At 48.0% G+C, this 18,387-nt stretch overlaps 2 protein-coding genes across 4 annotated transcripts; one reads left to right on the top strand and one right to left on the bottom strand.

Moving 5' to 3' along the window:
- The first annotated feature begins 1,038 nt into the window (after nt 1-1,038).
- On the top strand, nt 1,039-6,719 carry LOC125539363 (uncharacterized). 3 transcript variants are annotated; one of them, XM_087544697.1, is made up of 8 exons: nt 1,039-1,596; nt 1,674-1,970; nt 2,859-3,055; nt 3,158-3,210; nt 3,577-5,044; nt 5,140-5,234; nt 5,323-5,572; nt 5,657-6,719. In XM_087544697.1, the coding sequence occupies exons 3-8, from the start codon at nt 2,905-2,907 to the stop codon at nt 6,217-6,219; spliced, it is 2,580 nt and encodes an 859-aa protein (XP_087400823.1). In that variant the 5' UTR covers nt 1,039-1,596; nt 1,674-1,970; nt 2,859-2,904; the 3' UTR covers nt 6,220-6,719. The 3 variants fall into 3 exon arrangements, with proteins under 3 accessions (XP_087400823.1, XP_048558764.1, XP_048558765.1); XM_048702807.2 differs by having other exon boundaries at nt 1,039-1,970; XM_048702808.2 differs by lacking the exons at nt 1,039-1,596; nt 1,674-1,970 and having other exon boundaries at nt 2,989-3,055; nt 3,618-5,044.
- Nucleotides 6,720-6,791: 72 nt separating this feature from the next.
- LOC125539364 (rop guanine nucleotide exchange factor 3) lies at nt 6,792-9,407 on the bottom strand. The gene is made up of 7 exons (XM_048702809.2): nt 8,733-9,407; nt 8,526-8,642; nt 8,260-8,414; nt 8,102-8,176; nt 7,720-8,010; nt 7,279-7,611; nt 6,792-7,181 (listed from the first exon to the last, which is right to left on the bottom strand). Exons 1-7 carry the CDS (start codon nt 9,058-9,060, stop codon nt 7,062-7,064), a joined length of 1,419 nt encoding a protein of 472 aa, XP_048558766.1. The 5' UTR covers nt 9,061-9,407; the 3' UTR covers nt 6,792-7,061.
- Nucleotides 9,408-18,387: the final 8,980 nt, after the last annotated feature.

Here is an 18,387-nt window from a genome sequence, read left to right on the forward strand (position 1 = left end):
AATAATTATCTACCAATTGGTTAGCTATCAACTTGTCCTGCTAGCCTCTCAAAACCTTTTAATTCCCCCACTTCTCATTCGGGGAAACTTTGGTCATGCTTGTTTAGATGTGACATTATGAATATGTTTTGCACGGTAGCTATTCTTATATAGAAACACAAATGGACTTAACAATCATAAATTATAATAATATGTATTATAATGATGATGATGATGATGTTTTACCACTTCATGTCTATTGTCCAATCTAGTACTCCCTTCGTTCCGATTTTGAACTAAACCCATGACGAGTAAATCAGAACGGAGGAAGTAGTATATAGTGTCATGTTCAGGGGTGTATGTGTCAAGATTTATGCCAGTATGCAGGCAAGCCAAAAAATAATAATTATCTACCAATTGGTTAGCTATCAACTTGTCCTGCTAGCCTCTCAAAACCTTTTAATTCCCCCACTTCTCATTCGGGGAAACTTTGGTCATGCTTGTTTAGATGTGACATTATGAATATGTTTTGCACGGTAGCTATTCTTATATAGAAACACAAATGGACTTAACAATCATAAATTATAATAATATGTATTATAATGATGATGATGATGATGTTTTACCACTTCATGTCTATTGTCCAATCTAGTACTCCCTTCGTTCCGATTTTGAACTAAACCCATGACGAGTAAATCAGAACGGAGGAAGTAGTATATAGTGTCATGTTCAGGGGTGTACGTGTTGAGCTTGATGGAGCAGCTATTGACGTACTCCCTCCATCATAGTTTAGAAGGCACAGTTAAATTTGCGTGCGTTTCCATAATAGACAAGGTTTAGGGCGCATTGCATTTATTTCTAGTAGCTAATTAGTACTCCGATATACTATTTCTATATGCATGCGTAGTGTGAATACTATTTCTTAGCCCATCTCACAATCAATAGATAACCATCTAGGTCCCAAAAAATTTGCAAGCGTGCCTACTAAACCGTGACGGAGGGAGTAGTACAAAAAGAGGGACACGAGGGACATACCAAAACTGAGGCATATATCAAATCCAAACCCCCCTCTTTTAATCCGCTGCCCCTCCGTCGTCATCAGAGAGACAGAGAGAGAGAGAAGAGAGAGCGATGGTGGTAGGAGAGCAGAGTAGGCAGTGAGGGCAAGGGGTTCCACGTCCCAAGAAGCCTGCCGATTGCTAAGGAGGAGCCGTGCATGCGCCCCCATGGCCACGGACGGCTCTGTTTGCTGAGGGGCACAGAGGGGGAAAGAAGGATCACCATCATCAGAAAAAGGCAACTAATTTCCCACACGGTCCTGTGAAGAAAAAGGAAGGGGCTGTGAGTATCTGTCCATCCGCATTCGGGTTGTTTCCTTCCATCTCTGAAGGCCCGGGGAATTAATTCGATCCCGGCGCCGCCGTCGGCGTGTTTCGCCGGCCCGCTGCCAAGAAACGGAGGATCAATCAGATATTGTTCGGGCGCTCGGGTCTTTCCTGCCTGTGAGATTCTGAATCGCCGGAGGCCGAAGGAGAAGGACTGAGACTCCGCCGGAGGCGTGGCCTGCATGTTTGCCTCGCCCTCCTCCTTCCTTCGGCGTGTGTAGATCCTTCCGAGGTATTCCTCTCCGGCGTGCCAAGTTTCTCGATTCTGGACGTGGATTCCAAGCCTGGGGCGGGGGCCATCCTTCCGAGGTATTCCTCTCCGGCGTGCCAAGTTTCTCGAGGAGGCACGGCAATAACAAGGAGGGTTTCCTGCTCCGTCAGAAGATCATTCCAATCTGTCTCCGCCCATCTTCAGTTGGTTTCTTCATCGTTGAAAGCCCAGAGGTCGGATTCTGAGTTAATCTCTAAATATTGGTGCCGAGTTTACAGAGGCGGAACACAAGGCGATTCAGACGATTCAGCAGGCCGTTCTCCAAGAACAGTGGTCAGGGCGACAACCGGGTCGTCACCTGGTGGGTTCTGTGATCAATACTCGCCGGTAAACAGGTAAATTAACCAATCTTGATCTTGATTTTTCAACATCTGGCTAGACAGTCTGATTAACTTGGCCCAATACAAACACAACTTTCAGCTTGTTGTAGTGCTCCGTCGGTGCTCTGTTTTTTAATCAATGACGCAAAGGCAAAGTCCATTTTGGTGGTACTATATTGTTTTTATAGAACGGGCATTTCGGCCAGCTAGCAGCGGTTCTTCGTATGCTTTGGGAGATAATTAGTCCAACATGACAACCCTTCCTTTCGTTATCACTGAATGAGGGGGGACTGAGTTGAAATCTTCAGAGTTCACCAGTTTGCCTTTTCGATACCCCAAAATACTTCTGCCTCTCCAGTTTCAGTTAATCTGTTCTTCTTATTTACCTTTCGGATACCCCGGAAAACTTCTCTCTCTACTTTTTTTTACCAAATATGTGGCATGTTTGCCTTTTCAATACTCCGAAGAGCTTCGCGTGTCAAATTTTGCTCCTTTGGTTCTTTCAAGTTCTTGTGACACGGTTAAGCTCACTGAAGAAAACAATACTAAACACGGAAACCTGTAACTCTAACCACGTTGAAGCCGACATTTGCATCCGGTAGGTGCAATGTGATCCTTGCCTCTTTTTGATATGGTCTTTGTCTTTTGGGTCTTTGTACCATTTCTCATTCATTTATTTGGTGCGCTGTATTTGTTTATGTAGTTAGTTATGCCACCATTCACTAATTGGAACATACTTTGAAAATCTGAGCTGTTGGGACTTTTTTTCTTTTTGAGAGAGTGAGTTGTTGGGAATTGGGAGAGTGGAAAAAGGGAAGCTTTGGTTGCCATTATATATTCCTAATTTTGTGCTGTTCAGTGTTCACACAACTTTCGGTTTACGCGTGTGCTTTATGCATTCAGGTTAACTCCCCTGAAGAGGGTGCTTACAAGATAACACCGTTTGGCCATGTTGTCCCCCAACATGGCAAACAAAAGTTACAAGCAGCGGAACGAGAAGGTTCAGGTAGGTTGTATGTCGGGGCTGATCCGCATGTTCGACTTCCGCCGCGGTCAAAAATATCTTTCAGATGGGAGCCGGAGGATCAACACATATTCAGGTGAGGAACTCAGTGACATTCCTTATCTGCACTATACTAGTATGAGTTGATGTATTATCTGGTCCATGAATTTGCTAAAAATAAACTGTGTGCTTTGTGCAGTTAAAAGGGGTCTAAAAGGTTCTGAAGATTACAATAGAATCACGGCTGCAGATGTAAGTTTTGAATCAACTGAAAACTACGTATTATTTTCCAGTTTTTCACATAGGAAGTACTCTCTCTGTCCCAAAATAAGTGTCGTGGCTTTAGTTCTTGATTACACTCATTTTGGGACGGAGGGAGCACAAAATAGCGCTATAAACCTCAAAATGTGGTAATTTTGGAACTTCTTTAAGCTTTTGAAGACACTTATGTATGAATATTTTAGGTATGGCAGAGTACTATGTGATATCAAATTTATTAGCGCACAAAATAGATGCAATCATTTTTAGTTATATGCGGTATGTTGGAGTTTAACATGGTCAGAAGTATTTATAACATTTTGAAAATAACTGCGAATACAATCAATTGCCTTTTCTCAGAATGACAGAGACCATGGGGCTGAAACAATTTATGCCGGCAGGCCAAGTATTAGAGCACTGATGGAAGAAGAGATGGCCAGTGGCACACAGCCCTTGAAGCAAACAGAAAGAAATACGCTGGGGATATTCTCTAGTGATGTTAAGTCTGTGAATCTGCCTGAAGGATCTGAGATTGACCTAAACTTGGCTGCGAGTCTCATGGAAATTTACAGAAGTCACAATGGAAGTCAAGACAGTAGCGATTCTGTTAAATCTGGTAACATTTCTTATTCAGTTGACCAAGAGAACAATGCTGATGCTGGTGCACATACCAGTCGGATACCCTGTGTTATTCAGAAAGCACTAGAAGATGTGGCCGAAGCGGTAATAAGCCATCAATCAGCGAATGCAGACTACAGAACCAGCAGCGGCGAAGCTAGGTCCAAAGAATTGGTTGATGCACTGCAGCTGCTGAGCTCAAACAAAGAGTTGTTTCTGATGCTTCTGCGAGACCCGAGCTCTAGATTGTTACAGTGCCTCCAAAACCTCTATACATCCCTAGGAGGTCCCAAGTTAGAACCCACGGAATCTGATGAAGTAAATAAGTTGCAAGTTGCGACTAACGGCATAGAGCAGTCGGAGGTTTCACCAAGTAAAGTGCAAAGAAAGTATAATTCTTTCTTGCAAGAGGATAAGTTAGTCATGAGGAAACCATCACAGCTAAATGACACTTCCCGTGGCCTTAGCACAATAGTAATCTTGAAGCCAAGTCCTGCAAGAAGTCAGGGTAGCCTTATCTCAAGTAGTGTAACTTCTTCACCACTATCAAATCATAATAATATGCCAGGTCAGGTTGAAAGTGGCAAAGCTCCTCACCATTTCTCTCTTAGAGAGCTTAGAAGGAGGCTAAAGCTTGCCACCATGAGTAGTAGTACTTTCCACAATGCTGATCCACCCAAGCAGTTTGCTGTCGAAAGTATGTCGATAAGTTCAGAAAGTACAGATTCTTCTGACTGTGAGATAGCTAAGGAACCATCCATTGTTGTTGACAAGAAAACAAACTTTAGAGATAGTGGAATTGGCATGGGGAATGATGCCACTCATGGTGTCGGCTCTTTTTCCTATGAAAAGGCTAGGAAGCATCTCATTGAGAAGCTAGACAATCAAGATGAAGACATTTCTCAGACTCTACATAAATCAGAATCCATTAGGAGATTAATTTCACATCCGGAGGATGAGGCATTTTCTCCCAGTCATTCCCCTCCAGAGGAGGGCATTAGTATATCTCAGGAAGCTACAGACTCAAGTTCACAAATAATTGAGCAAGATGATAGTTCAGCAAAATTTAGCCCACCAAACGAAGACCAGGAGACAGAATCGACCAATGCAAGCTCTTCATCAGCTAGTAAAGAGTTGAATGAACTCAGGACAGATCATGGCAACCATGTATTGGAGGAGCACACTATTTCTCAGGAGCTAATTGATGAAGGTACGTTGCTCATGTATTATAAAGTGTAAGATCCCTTCTCTTCAGCTTTAGTTTTTTGTTGTTGTAATGTAATATACACATCCATTTGTTTGCAGATGTTAAGAACATGCAGGATACAGTGGAAAACCTACAACTCTCTACCGAGACCGAAACTTCAAGTGAAAGATTTGAACTAATAAATTCAGAAAAGGTAAGTCATACCTCTTAGCAATTTGGATACAAAGTTGAGCTGTTTTTCTACAGAAAGTTGATGAATAAACTTTCCCCCTCTACTGAAGTTATCTTCCGAAGAACCACATCCTGTGAATGTGTTACCAGAAGTTACTGTGCATTCTCCTGAGGACCCCGTTGAGGAACAAGACGATTGCAGTCCATCAGCAGTCGTTCGATTAGCCAAGCCATCCATGTTGACATTTGCTTGCCTGCCCGAGAATGCTGATGAAAAAGAGGAGAAACTGAGTCCACACTCGGTTCTGGACCCTTCCTTGGCAAATAGTACCAGTCCCAGCCATAAAACTCGAAAGCAAGGTACTTGAGTGAAAATAAGAAATTCCACCTTTTTTTTTGCTTTTGCAATCGATTGATGACAGAAAAAATTGTGTGTGCTTGCAGATGAGTTGTCCATGCCTAGCTCAAGAGTTCTTTTCGAAGAACTTGACACTCCATCTGAGACGTTGCAGACTCCTGTTCTTTATGATAAAAATGAAAGGGTTTCCTTCATTAAGTCTGTGCTAGAAGCGTCAGAATCGCTGGCCGGGGGCTGTTCGGAGAGGTGGTATACGGATGTGTCAGTGCTTGAGACATCTGTATTGGCTGAAATAGGAATGTCATACTGCCTGACAGACGATGTGGTTCTTCTTTTTGATTGTGTTGAGGAAGTCCTTCTCAAGATAAGCGATGATTTCTTCGGCGCTGACCCATGGGTAGCTTTTCTGAAGAAAAACGTGAGGCCAGCACCTCTGGGGATGGAACTCGTTAGAGAGGTGGCTAAGTGCATCGATTGCCTTGTCGATGATACTGAAACTCCAAAAACGTTAGATGAGGTGGTGCTGAAAGACTTGGAAAGTGGACCGTGGATGGACCTTCGGTGCGATGCCGAAGACGCTGTTATTGATGTGTGGGATGGTATGCTTGACGACTTACTGGAGGAGATGGTATTTGACCTGTGGTTTTAAGACTGTAGATCTTTGTAGTCATCCATGAAGTTACACCTGATCAAACCCGGCCTTTTGGTAGTATGGGGGAAAAAAGGTTACATCGGAAAAAACTGAAAAGGATTTTATAGATTCAGCAGTGTTTTCTTTTATAGAGAAGGTGAGGATGCAGCAATGATCTGTTATAAGGAGGTAAGGAGAAGTGAAGTGAGTATGATAGATGAGATCTCAAAAAGATTATAGAGTTAGGCAGTTCATCATGATAGGGTTGAATCCCCTTTTGATGGAGCGAATAACAGTTTTTTTTTCACAGCCCGGTGCTGTTAGTTGTATAATCTTGAATAAATGTGGTTCCAGACACTAGGAATTGTTTGGTTATGCTTTTCGTCTCACTTGATGTTGTTGGCTGTAAAGGTGTGAGAATAGGAGATTGAGTTTGGGTGTGTATAGATTGTTCCCTTAACTGTCTGAAGAATAATTTCCCTCAAGGGCAGGATATATAATTCTCCCTGTTTATGATATGTTCATACTCTGGTGAATCATGTCAGCTGCCAACTTGAGAGGCCCATGCCCATCCATATACTAGAGGAACATTCACAAGTGACAAGTGATACTGTACTCTTTGGCATCCATTGTCATGATACAGAATGCAATGCAACTGAAGGGCCATGGGATTGGAATGAATGTAGCCCCAAGCATGGCTATGCTAGGGGAGTAGCCTACTGTGCTCATGCTGCTATCTTCCATTAGTGTACTAGCACTACATGTTATGGCATAATGTACATATTGTTGGACGGGTGTATGGACCAGCATTTTGGTTTTCTGGTCCAGGTCCAGGTTCGGGCAGGATGAACGAATGATCATCATCCGATCTTCCTCGCCGACTCGTCGGCGAAAAGAACGTCGTCTATACATGTCACTATGGTGTACGCCAGGCTCTCCAGCACCCTGGAGTAGCTCTCCAGCACGGCCTGCCCGACGTCCTGCGCCACAAGAACAGATTCATCACATCACAAATTTTCACAATTCAAGCCTGTAATCAGATCGAAAAGCTTTGGTGTGGTGATCATGGTTGCCGACCTTGTTGTGCTGTATCTTGCTGGCGTCGAGCGTGGTCTGGGAGAGGCCGGGGAAGCGGTGCTTGAGGCAGAGCAGGGCGTCCTCGGCCCGGCTCGCCAGCATCACGTTCTTGTCCGACTCCATGAGGTCCTTGACGGCGCCCCACGGCGACCGAGCGTGGCCGTGCCCCGCCTTGCGCCGCCACACGTGCATCGCCGCCTCCACGCGGTCCGCCGCCTCCAGGGCCTCGTGCTCCGACGACAGCTCCAGGCAGTCCAGCAGGTACTCCGGCGAGAACTTGCCCGGGAACGACATGCCCCGGTAGATGGCGTCGCCCACGCTCGCCCGCCCGCACTGCACATTTGGGTACCAGCAACCTTTGTCAGAGGAATCGCGATCGGGAAACTAAAAGAAAAGTTTCAGTTTCATGGCGGGAGGTTTGAGGCTGCCACCCTGACCCACCTTGGGAAGCGTCTGCGTGTACGATTCTGGGATCTTGATCTCGGCGAGGATGCCGTTGTTGATGGCCATGGCCGCCTTGTGGATCTGGCTCGCGCAGTCGTGCTTCTGCCGCAGGTCCCGCCGGGCCGGCTCCGTGAGCCCGGACTTGGTGACGCACGGCACCGGCAGCCACCACCGCTCCTCGCCGCGGTGGCTCGCCGGACGGCAGGGCGCCGAGTCGTCGCAGCTGTCCTTGTGCGCCTTGTCGTTGAGGTACCAGAATTCCGTCTTCTGGAAGCCGTCCAGGATCTCCTGCGCGCGCATCATCAATCAAATCAAATTAAGCCCACGTGAGCAGCAAATTCTTGGAAGGCGCGAAGGAGGAAATGGGCTCGGATCTTACGAGCAGCATGTCGTCGAGCTTCTCGAGCGCCGGGAGGTTGACGTAGATGTCGGATCTCGGCCTGGTCGCCATCACCTGACAGAACCAGAATGCTTTGTCATCAGTGACATGGAAGTTGTATGTTTCGAAGCCATGGTGGTGATGTTTCGATTCTTCACCTCTCGGGTCGTGCCGTCGGGCAGGATGTCCTTGGACGGGAAGAACTCGACGATGTAGTCGCAGACGGAGAGCAGGCAGTCCATCTCCCGCCGCCACATCGACTTCTTCTCCACCGGCAGCGGCTCCAGCCTGTGGCAGCTCCCGAAAACGGTCGCTGCGAGCAGAGGAAGCAGCGGATGCTATCAGAGTATCAGGGGACGTCCTCTGTTCTCTTGGTAATTAACCTCCTCCAAACAAACGTGGACGGGCGTGCTTGATTGCTTACCGTAGAGGTTGGTGATGGCGTTGGAGATGGCGGCGGCGGTGGAGACACCCTTGCCGCCGCCGGACATGTCCTCCCCGAGCAGGAGCTTCGAGAACCTCTCCTTCATCAGCTGCAACTCTGCCAGCCCACACCCACGAGTACATTAGCGCATTAGCATACCTACAATGGACAGGAGCCAAGAACAGAGAGCAGCAGAGAAGTGCGTACCGGTGCAACCGGCCTTGCGGTCACGCGCGCCGCCGCGGCGCGCCTCCGTGCCGAGCCTCTGCAGCAGCGGCGCCGGCGGCGGCATCCGCGCCGCCAGCTTGCAGACCGGCCAGCGCGGGTACGGCGACCCGTACGGGCTCCCGGGCTCCCCGCTGCACTCGGACGACACGTCGGAGGCGGCGTCGTCGTCGTGCTCGTCGTCGCGGCGGAGGTTCAGCGCCCGCAGCACGCCGCCGGGCTGATGGTCGAGGGGCATGTCATCGTCGTCGAGGTCGGCGTAGTCGGACTGCGAGCCCTCCTCCCACGTCCACGACGTCGGCGTGTCCATGTCTATCCCCGCGCATGCACCGACGGCCGCTTAGTTCACGCGCAGGCACAGCTCTGGGCGGCGCGTGCGGCGTGCGTCGTGATGGTGCGCGCCGAGTGATCGATCGAAGCCGGGCAGGCAGGAATGGGAACGGGATAGCGATGGTGGTGGCGCAGTGGAGGACAAGGCGGGCGGTGTAGGAGTCGGAACATGCGGGGGGAGTGGCAGCGGGGACAAGGGACGAGCAGAAATAGGTGGCGTCGCCATCATGAGGCCCCACGATGACGCCCGCCCCGCCCGCCCGGTGGCCATGAGGTAAACGGGCGTGCGATTCCCTTCCCTCACTGCCGACGGCGATGCCTCCTGCCTGCCTGCCGCGGGAAATTTTCTTTGAAATGTGCAACAACTTACTGCCACCGCAGTAATCCAACTAGGAGTATCACTGTGCGCCTGGCACGCAGCGGCAGGCAGCGCTCTGGCGCTCTGCCACGGGCATATGATCACGTGCCCGCCCCACAACTTGCTTAACACACTAACGGCCAATCAACCATCATGGTCTGTCCCCCCTAAACACCGCAGCGGCACCTCATTAGCGGCCGCGTGGCCGGCGCGGAGGTCGCGTCGCCGTGGGCTTTACCTGACACAAAAGCCGCGGGCATGCCGGCCACCCCCGCCGGAGCAATAATGGCGACATTACGGACGGCCAAAGGTAGAAGAAAAAAGGAAAGGGAACCGTCCTCGCCGCTGCGGCCTTTCCGATCATGACCCGGCAGCCGCGCGCCCCGAGGAGCGGAGCATAGTGCCCGATCGTATTCCCCCTCCCTCTCCCCCTCCGCGCAAAGCCGCCATTATTTTACCTTGCGCCCTCGCTCTCCATGGAAGGAAACAGTCGCTTTTCTCTCCTCGTCCCCTGCACGCACGCACCCTCCGTTCGTTAGCCTTTGCAACTACTACTAGTACGTACTCCCTCCATTCCACAGCGTAGTGCTTCATCTATTCCCGTGTTTCAACTTTGACCGTAAATTTAACTAACAAGACCGATTGCGGCGGGAGCAAAATTATATCAGTGAATTCATATTCGAAAAAAGTTTTCAATTATATAATTTTTTCTCTCGCCGCAGTTGGTCTCGTTAGTTAAATTTATGGTTAAAGTTAGACCTCGGGAAGTACGGGCGCACTATATTTTCAAATGGAGGGAGTACTAGGATAGGATAGGTTTGACGCAAAGGCGCTCTAATCTAATCTAATCTAATCATCTGCCGGGTGCCGTGGTAAGTAAAGTACGGAAAAGCGGGGCGTTCCTTTGCTGTCACGGCTCACGAGCTGTGGTACAGGAACAGGAGTAGTATACTACTGTAGTACGACGCGGGGGGGGGGGGGGGGGGGGGGGGGGGGGGTTGAGATCATGCAGAGGAGAGGCAGGATAGAATAGAGCGAGCTCTTCTGGCCTCTGCTCAGCTTAGCATAAGATGCTAGTAATGCGGTAGTACTAATTCTAGCAGGAGTATGCATTTGTTTAGCTTATCCGTGGCACGCTCATGCCGGCTCTTGATTGGCCTGTAAGCGCATCATAGGCCTACGATGTAGCCCCACGTGCCTACGCTAGCTAGCTGCTTGCTAATGACATGCTTTGTGCTGATGATGCCTGCTAAGCCTGGCTGGCTGGCTGGCTGGCTGACTGGCTTCTCGCTGAGTTGTGCTGTATGTTTATATATAAATGGAACGGATCATGGATACACTATTTTTGAGCTTCTTTTAAAGTTTTTTTAGCTTCTTTTAAGTTATGGATATTCAGGGTGTTATCCTGGATTAGTTGGGATTACATTGTTTAGTACCTCTTGTACATTATTCTCCGCGTTCTATAAAGTATATGGTACTTGGCATACTCTAAAAAAAACATTGTTTAGTAGCTCTCATATTTAACCGCTCATCAAAATGATGTTTCCCTGGTTTTACTATTTCCAGAGGATTCATTAAGGCAACCCAAGAGCATCTGCAACCACATTGATAGACTACCCGGTCATGAATTACCACCCAACTGAATCCCCTATATACAGCACGAGCGTCCCGGCTGTCCGGCACCCCCCCCCCCCCCCACACACACACACACAAAAAAGAAACTCAGCTCATTTGCAAGAGGTTTGTATTGGCTGATGAATATTTTAGTTGACGTTATCTTACTCCATGTTGATGGAGGCTTTGAACCACTAGGATTCTAGCAGTCCAAACATCCCGGCTGTGAGTTCCATGAAGGAACAAGCCCACGAAGGACTACCACCCACTAAGGAATTAAGGATCCAAGAAGTACTAACAAACCTATGCGATCATGGTGTACGCTCATGAACACAAGCCAATACAAACCTCTTAGTATCTTTACAACTTGATGACTCCCGAGAACATAGCCGATCAAGGAGGCGCAAACCCTCCAAAAGTAACAAGATTGAGGTTGCTTGTGCTTTAATAGATAATGTCCTTCGTAGTTAAACTCTCTCAAGATTTGGCTTTTGGATTGGAGAGGTAGGAGGGGAAAGCAATGAGGGGACTAGGTCTCAAAGACTTGGCTCAATCGTTGGAGTAGAAAGCTCTTTGAAATTAGCACAAGGATGTGGTGTTCTCTCTTGGAAACTATGATGGGCATGAAGTTTGCTTCGAGTGAACTGTTGTATAGGTGAGGGTATAAATAGGCTGGACCATAAATCTGACCATTACACACTTCTTAACATAGTTCGAAAACTCTGGAATGGTTAGCTTGGAAGTTCCAAATAGTGCTAAAGCTGGCAACTTTAGAATCGCTCAAATGATCCAACCTAGAAGTGTTGGGAGGCTCGATGTGGATTACCCCGCAGGTGGCACACTCTTTGGAGTGCCTTTGAAAATTTTGAGCGGGGGCCTTCGAAGGTTCCGAACAGGATATATAGGGTTTTCCAACTTTGCTCGATGGTTTCGAGTGGAATGTCTAGTACCTACAAACAACTAGGGTTTTGTTAACAACTACATCTATATTATCGCTCAGAGAGTTTGTAAGTACTCGAAGGCTTCAAAAGAATGAAACATAGGCACATATAGTGGAGAAATGAAACTTTTTTAGGGCTTTGGTGTTTGATCTTTAAGCACATGGACAAACAAACTCAACTTAGCAACCTCATTCTTGTTTCAAAAATATCATCATACCTATGGATTCAGTGTGATCTTAGATCACTGAAATATAAAAAGCTAAAGTCCTTGGCTTGGCCATCACTTGTCTTCATGAAAAATATTGGGGTCACCTTTCATACCCTTTATTTCAACCTAATGGAACTTTCCTTAGATAAGCTTGTTAAAGCATTAGAATGGTTCAGTGAAGATAGGCTGCAGTGAAGCGATTTGGGCCTATGGGCGATCTGTTGAAAATATGCCCTAGAGGCAATAATAAAATGGTTATTATTATATTTCCTTGTTCATGATAATTGTCTATTGTTCATGCTATAATTGTGTTATCCGGAAATCGTAATACATGTGTGAATACATAGACCACAACATGTCCCTAGTGAGCCTCTAGTTGACTAGCTCGTTGATCAATGGATGGTTACAGTTTCCTGATCATTGACATTGGATGTCGTTGATAAAGGGATCACATCATTAGGAGAATGATGTGATGGACAAGACCCAATCCTAAGAATAGCACAAGATCGTGTAGTTCGTCTGCTAAAGCTTTTCTAATGTCAAGTATCTTTTCTTTAGACCATGAGATTGTGCAACTCCCGGATACTATAGGAATGCTTTGGGTGTGCCAAACGTCACAACGTAACTGGGTGGCTATAAAGGTGCACTACGGGTATATCCGAAAGTGTCTGTTGGGTTGGCGCGAATCGAGACTGAGATTTGTAACTCCGTATGATGGAGAGGTATCTCTGGGCCCACTTGGTAATGCATCATCATAATGAGCTCAATGTGTCTAAGCAGTTAGTCACGGGATCATGCATTACGAAACAAGTAAAGTGACTTGCCGGTAACGAGATTGAACGAGGTATTGGGATACCGACGATCGAATCTCGGGCAAGTAACGTACCGATTGACAAAGGGAATTGTATACGGGATTGATTGAATCCTCGACATCGTGGTTCATCCGATGAAATCATCGTGGAACATGTGGGAGCCAACATGGGTATCCAGATGCCGTTGTTGGTTATTGGCCAGAGAGATGTCTCGGTCATGTCTACATGGTTCTCGAACCCGTAGGGTCTACACACTTAAGGTTTGGTGATGCTAAAGTTAATATGGAATTAGTATGAAGTTACCGAATGTTGTTAGGAGTCCCGGATGAGATCCTGGACGTCACGAGGAGTTCCGGAATGGTCCGGAGGTGAAGATTTATATATGGGAAGTCATCATGCGGTCACCGGAAGTGTTCGGGGGTTTGCTGGTATTGTACCGGGACAACCGAAGGGGTTCCGGGGGTCCACCAGGAGGGTCCACCTGCCCCGGAGGGCCCTATGGGCTGTATGTGGAAGGGAACCAGCCCCTAAGTAGGGTGGGCGCCATCCCCCTGATACGTCTCCGTCGTATCTACTTTTCCAAACACTTTTGCCCTTGTTTTGGACTCTAACTTGCATGATTTGAATGTAACTAACCCGGACTGACGCTGTTTTCAGGAAAATTGCCATGGTGTTATTTATGTGCAGAAACAAAAGTTCCCGGAATGACCTGAAACTCCATGGAGATTATTTTTGGAAATAATAAAAAATACTGGCAAAGAATCAAGGCCAGGGGGCCCACACCCTAGCCACGCGGGTGGGTGGCGCGCCTGCCCCCCGGGCGCGCCCCCCTGCCTCGTGGGCCCCCTGGAGCTCCACCGACCTCAACTCCAACTCCATATATTCGTGTTCGGGGAGAAAAAAATAAAGAAGAAGGATTCATCGCGTTTTACGATACAGAGCCGCCGCCAAGCCCTAAACTCTCTCGGGAGGGCTGATCTGGAGTCCATTCGGGGCTCTAGAGAGGGGAATCCGTCGCCGTCGTCATCATCAACCATCCTCCATCACCATTTTCATGATGCTCACCGCCGTGTGTGAGTAATTCCATCGTAGGCTTGCTGGACGGTGATGGGTTGGATGAGATTTATCATGTAATCGAGTTAGTTTTGTTAGGGTTTGATCCCTAGTATCCATCACCATTTACCATGTTCTGAGATTGATGTTGCTATGACTTTGCTATGCTTAATGCTTGTCACTAGGGCCGGAGTGCCATGATTTCAGATCTGAACCTATTATGTTTTCATGAATATATGTGAGTTCTTGATCCTATCTTGCAAGTCTATAGTCACCTACTATGTGTTATGATCCGGCAACCCCGAAGTGATAATAATCGGGACCACTCTCGGTGATGACCGTAGTTTGAGGAGTTCATGTATTCACTATGTGTTAATGCTTTGGTCCGATACTCTATTAAAAGGAGGCCTTAATATCCCTTAGTTTCCGCTAGGACCCCGCTGCCACGGGAGGGTAGGACAAAAGATGTCATGCAAGTTCTTTTCCATAAGCACGTATGACTATATTCGGAATACATGCCTACATTACATTGATGAATTAGAGCTAGTTCTGTGTCACCCTATGTTATGATTGTTACATGATGAACCATATTCGGCATAATTCTCTATCACCGATCCATTGCCTACGAGCTTTCCATATATTGTTCTTCGCTTATTTACTTTTTCGTTGCTATTATTACCATCACTATAAAACACCAAAAATATTACTTTTGCTACCGTTACCTTTTGCCACCGTTACCACTACTATCATATTACTTTTCTACTAAATATTTTGCTGCAGATATTAAGTTATCCAGGTGTGGTTGAATTGACAACTCAGCTGCTAATACTTGAGAATATTCTTTGGCTCCCCTTGTGTCGAATCAATAAATTTGGGTCGAATACTCTACCCTCGAAAACTATTGCGATCCCCTATACTTGTGGGCTATCAAGACTATTTTCTGGCGCCGTTGCCGGGGAGCATAGCTCTATTCTTTGAGTCACTTGGGATTTATATCTGCTTATCATTATGAAGAACTTGAAAGATCCAAGAACTAAGATTTATCCTGTAGGGGAACATAGCAGAATTTTAAAATTTTCTACGCATCACCAAGATCAATCTATGGAGTCATCTAGTAACGAGGGAGAAGGGAGTGCATCTACATACCCTTGTAGATCGCGAGCGGAAGTGTTCAAGAGAACGGGGTTGATGGAGTTGTACTCGTCGTGATCCAAATCACCGATGACCTAGCGCCGAACGGACGGCACCTCCGCGTTAAACACACTTACGGTTGGGAAGACGTCTCCTCCAACTTGATCCAGCAAGGGGGAAGGAGAGATTGATGGAGATCCAGCAGCACGACGGCGTGGTGGTGGAAGTAATGGTGATCTCGGCAGGGCTTCGCCAAGCTCAGGGAGAGGGAGAGGTGTCACGGGAGGGAGAGGGAGGCGCCAGGGGCTAGGGTGCGGCTGCCCTCCCTCCCCCCACTATATATAGGACCCCTAGGGGGGGCGCCGGCCCTAGGAGATGCAATCTCCAAGGGGGGCGGCGGCCAAGGGGGGTGGAGTGCCCCCCAAGCCAAGTGGGGCGCCCCCACCCCTAGGTTTCCAACCCTAGGCGCAGGGGGAGTCCATGGGGGCCGCACCAGCCCACTAGGGGCTGGTTTCCCTCCCACTTCAGCCCATGGGGCCCTCCGGGATAGGTGGCCCCACCCGGTGGACCCCCGGGACCCTTCCGGTGGTCCCGGTACAATACCGATTACCCCCGAAACTTTCCCGATGGCCGAAACTTGACTTCCTATATATAAATCTTCACCTCCGGACCATTCCGGAACTCCTCGTGATGCCCGAGATCTCATCCGGGACTCTGAACAACTTTCGGGTTACCGTATACTAATATCTCAACAATCCTAGCATCACCGAACCTTAAGTGTGTAGACCCTACGGGTTCGGGAGACACGCAGACATGACCGAGACGACTCTCCGGTCAATAACCAACAGCGGGATCTGGATACCCATGTTGGCTCCCACATGCTCCGCGATGATCTCATCGGATGAACCACGATGTCGAGGATTCAAGCAACCCCGTATACAATTCCCTTTGTCAATCGGTATGTTACTTGCCCGAGATTCGATCGTCGATATCCCAATACCTCGTTCAATCTCGTTACCAGCAAGTCACTTTACTTGTACCATAATGCATGATCCCGTGATCAACCACTTGGTCACATTGAGCTCATTATGATGATGCATTACCGAGTGTGTTGGGGAACGTTGCAGAAAAAAAAAAATTTCCTACGGTTTCACCAAGATCCATCTAGGAGTTCATATAGCAACGAGTGATCGGATTGCATCTACATACCTTTGTAGATCGCGAGCGGAAGCGTTCAAGGAACGGGGATGAGGTAGTCGTACACGACGTGATCCAAATCACCAGAGATCCTAGCATCGAACGGACGGCACCTCCGCATTCAACACACGTACGGTTAGCGCAACGTCTCCTTCTTCTTGATCCAGCAAGGGGGAAGGAGAGGTTGAGGAAGATGGCTCCAGCAGCAGCACGACGGTGTGGTGATGGTGGAGCTGCAGTACTCCGGCAGGGCTTCGCCAAGCACTATGGAGGAGGAGGAGGAGGTGTTGGAGAGGGAGAGGGAGGCACCAAAGATCAAGGTAAGAAGTCCTCCATCTCCCCACTATATATAGGAGGGCCAAGGGGGGGGTGCCGGCCCTAGGAGATCTAATCTCCTAGGGGGGTGCGGCCAAGGGGAGGAATCCCTCCTCCCCAAGGCACCTAGGGGTGCCTTCCCCCTTTGGGACTCTTCCCCTTTGAAACCCTAGGCGCATGGGCCTCTTGGGGCTGGTGCCCTTGGCCCATGTAGGCCAAGGCGCACCCCCTACAGCCCATGTGGCCCCCCAGGACAGGTGGCCCCACCCGGTGGACCCCCGGGACCCTTCCGGTGGTCCCGGTACAATACCGGTGACCCCGAAACTTGTCCCGATGCCCGAAATAGCACTTCCTATATATAATTCTTTACCTCCGGACCATTCCGGAACTCCTCGTGACGTCCGGGATCTCATCCGGGACTCCGAACAACATTCGGGTTACTGCATATACATATCCCTACAACCCTAGCATCACCGAACCTTAAGTGTGTAGACCCTACGGGTTCGGGAGACATGCAGACATGACCAAGACGACTCTTCGGTCAATAACCAACAGCGGGATCTGGATACCCATGTTGGCTCCCACATGCTCCACGATGATCTCATCGGATGAACCACGATGTCGAGGATTCAAGCAACCCCGTATACAATTCCCTTTGTCAATCGGTATGTTACTTGCCCGAGATTCGATCGTCGGTATCCCAATACCTCGTTCAATCTCGTTACCGGCAAGTCACTTTACTCGTACCGTAATGCATGATCCCGTGACCATACACTTGGTCACTTTGAGCTCATTATGATGATGCATTACCGAGTGGGCCCAGTGATACCTCTCCGTGATACGGAGTGACAAATCCCAGTCTTGATCCGTGTCAACCCAACAGACACTTTCGGAGATACCCGTAGTATACCTTTATAGTCACCCAGTTACGTTGTGACGTTTGGTACACCCAAAGCACTCCTACGGTATCCGGGAGTTACACGATCTCATGGTCTAAGGAAAAGATACTTGACATTGGAAAACTCTAGCAAACGAACTATACGATCTTGTGCTATGTTTAGGATTGGGTCTTGTCCATCACATCATTCTCCTAATGATGTGATCTCGTTATCAATGACATCCAATGCCCATAGTCAGGAAACCATGACTATCTGTTGATCAACGAGCTAGTCAACTAGAGGCTTACTAGGGACATGTTGGTGTCTATTATTCACACATGTATTACGATTTCCGGATAACACAATTATAGCATGAATAAAGACAATTATCATGAACAAGGAAATATAATAATAATGCTTTTATTATTGCCTCTAGGGCATATTTCCAACAGTCTCCCACTTGCACTAGAGTCAATAATCTAGTTACATTGTGATGAATCGAACACCCATGGAATTCTGGTGTTGATCATGTTTTGCTCTAGGGAGAGGTTTAGTCAATGGATCTGCTATATTCGGGTCCGTATGTACTTTACAAATATCTATGTCTCCATCTTGAACATTTTCACGAATGGAGTTGAAGCGATGCTTGATGTGCCTTGTCTTCTTGTGAAACCTGGGCTCCTTGGCAAGTGCAATAGCTCCAGTGTTGTCACAAAAGAGCTTGATCGGCCCCGACGCATTGGGTATGACTCCTAGGTCGGTGATGAACTCCTTCACCCAAATTGCTTCATGCGCTGCCT

The sequence above is a fragment of the Triticum urartu genome, chromosome 2A, assembly GCF_056163025.1.
Source record: "Triticum urartu cultivar PI428250 chromosome 2A, HENAU_Tu73, whole genome shotgun sequence".
NCBI classification, from domain to species: domain Eukaryota; kingdom Viridiplantae; phylum Streptophyta; class Magnoliopsida; order Poales; family Poaceae; genus Triticum; species Triticum urartu.

Bases quoted from the DNA above. Each gene is read 5' to 3' on its own strand.
- LOC125539363 (XM_048702807.2), top strand. From the start codon at position 2,905: ATGTTGTCCCCCAACATGGCAAACAAAAGTTACAAGCAGCGGAACGAG. The intron at 5,235-5,322 runs GTAAGTCATACC...CCTCTACTGAAG, and splicing joins AACTAATAAATTCAGAAAAG to TTATCTTCCGAAGAACCACA. The intron at 5,573-5,656 runs GTACTTGAGTGA...GTGTGCTTGCAG, and splicing joins CCATAAAACTCGAAAGCAAG to ATGAGTTGTCCATGCCTAGC.
- LOC125539364 (XM_048702809.2), bottom strand. From the start codon at position 9,060: ATGGACACGCCGACGTCGTGGACGTGGGAGGAGGGCTCGCAGTCCGAC. The intron at 8,643-8,732 runs GTACGCACTTCT...GTGGGCTGGCAG, and splicing joins CCGCAAGGCCGGTTGCACCG to AGTTGCAGCTGATGAAGGAG. The intron at 8,415-8,525 runs GTAAGCAATCAA...CTCTGCTCGCAG, and splicing joins CGCCATCACCAACCTCTACG to CGACCGTTTTCGGGAGCTGC.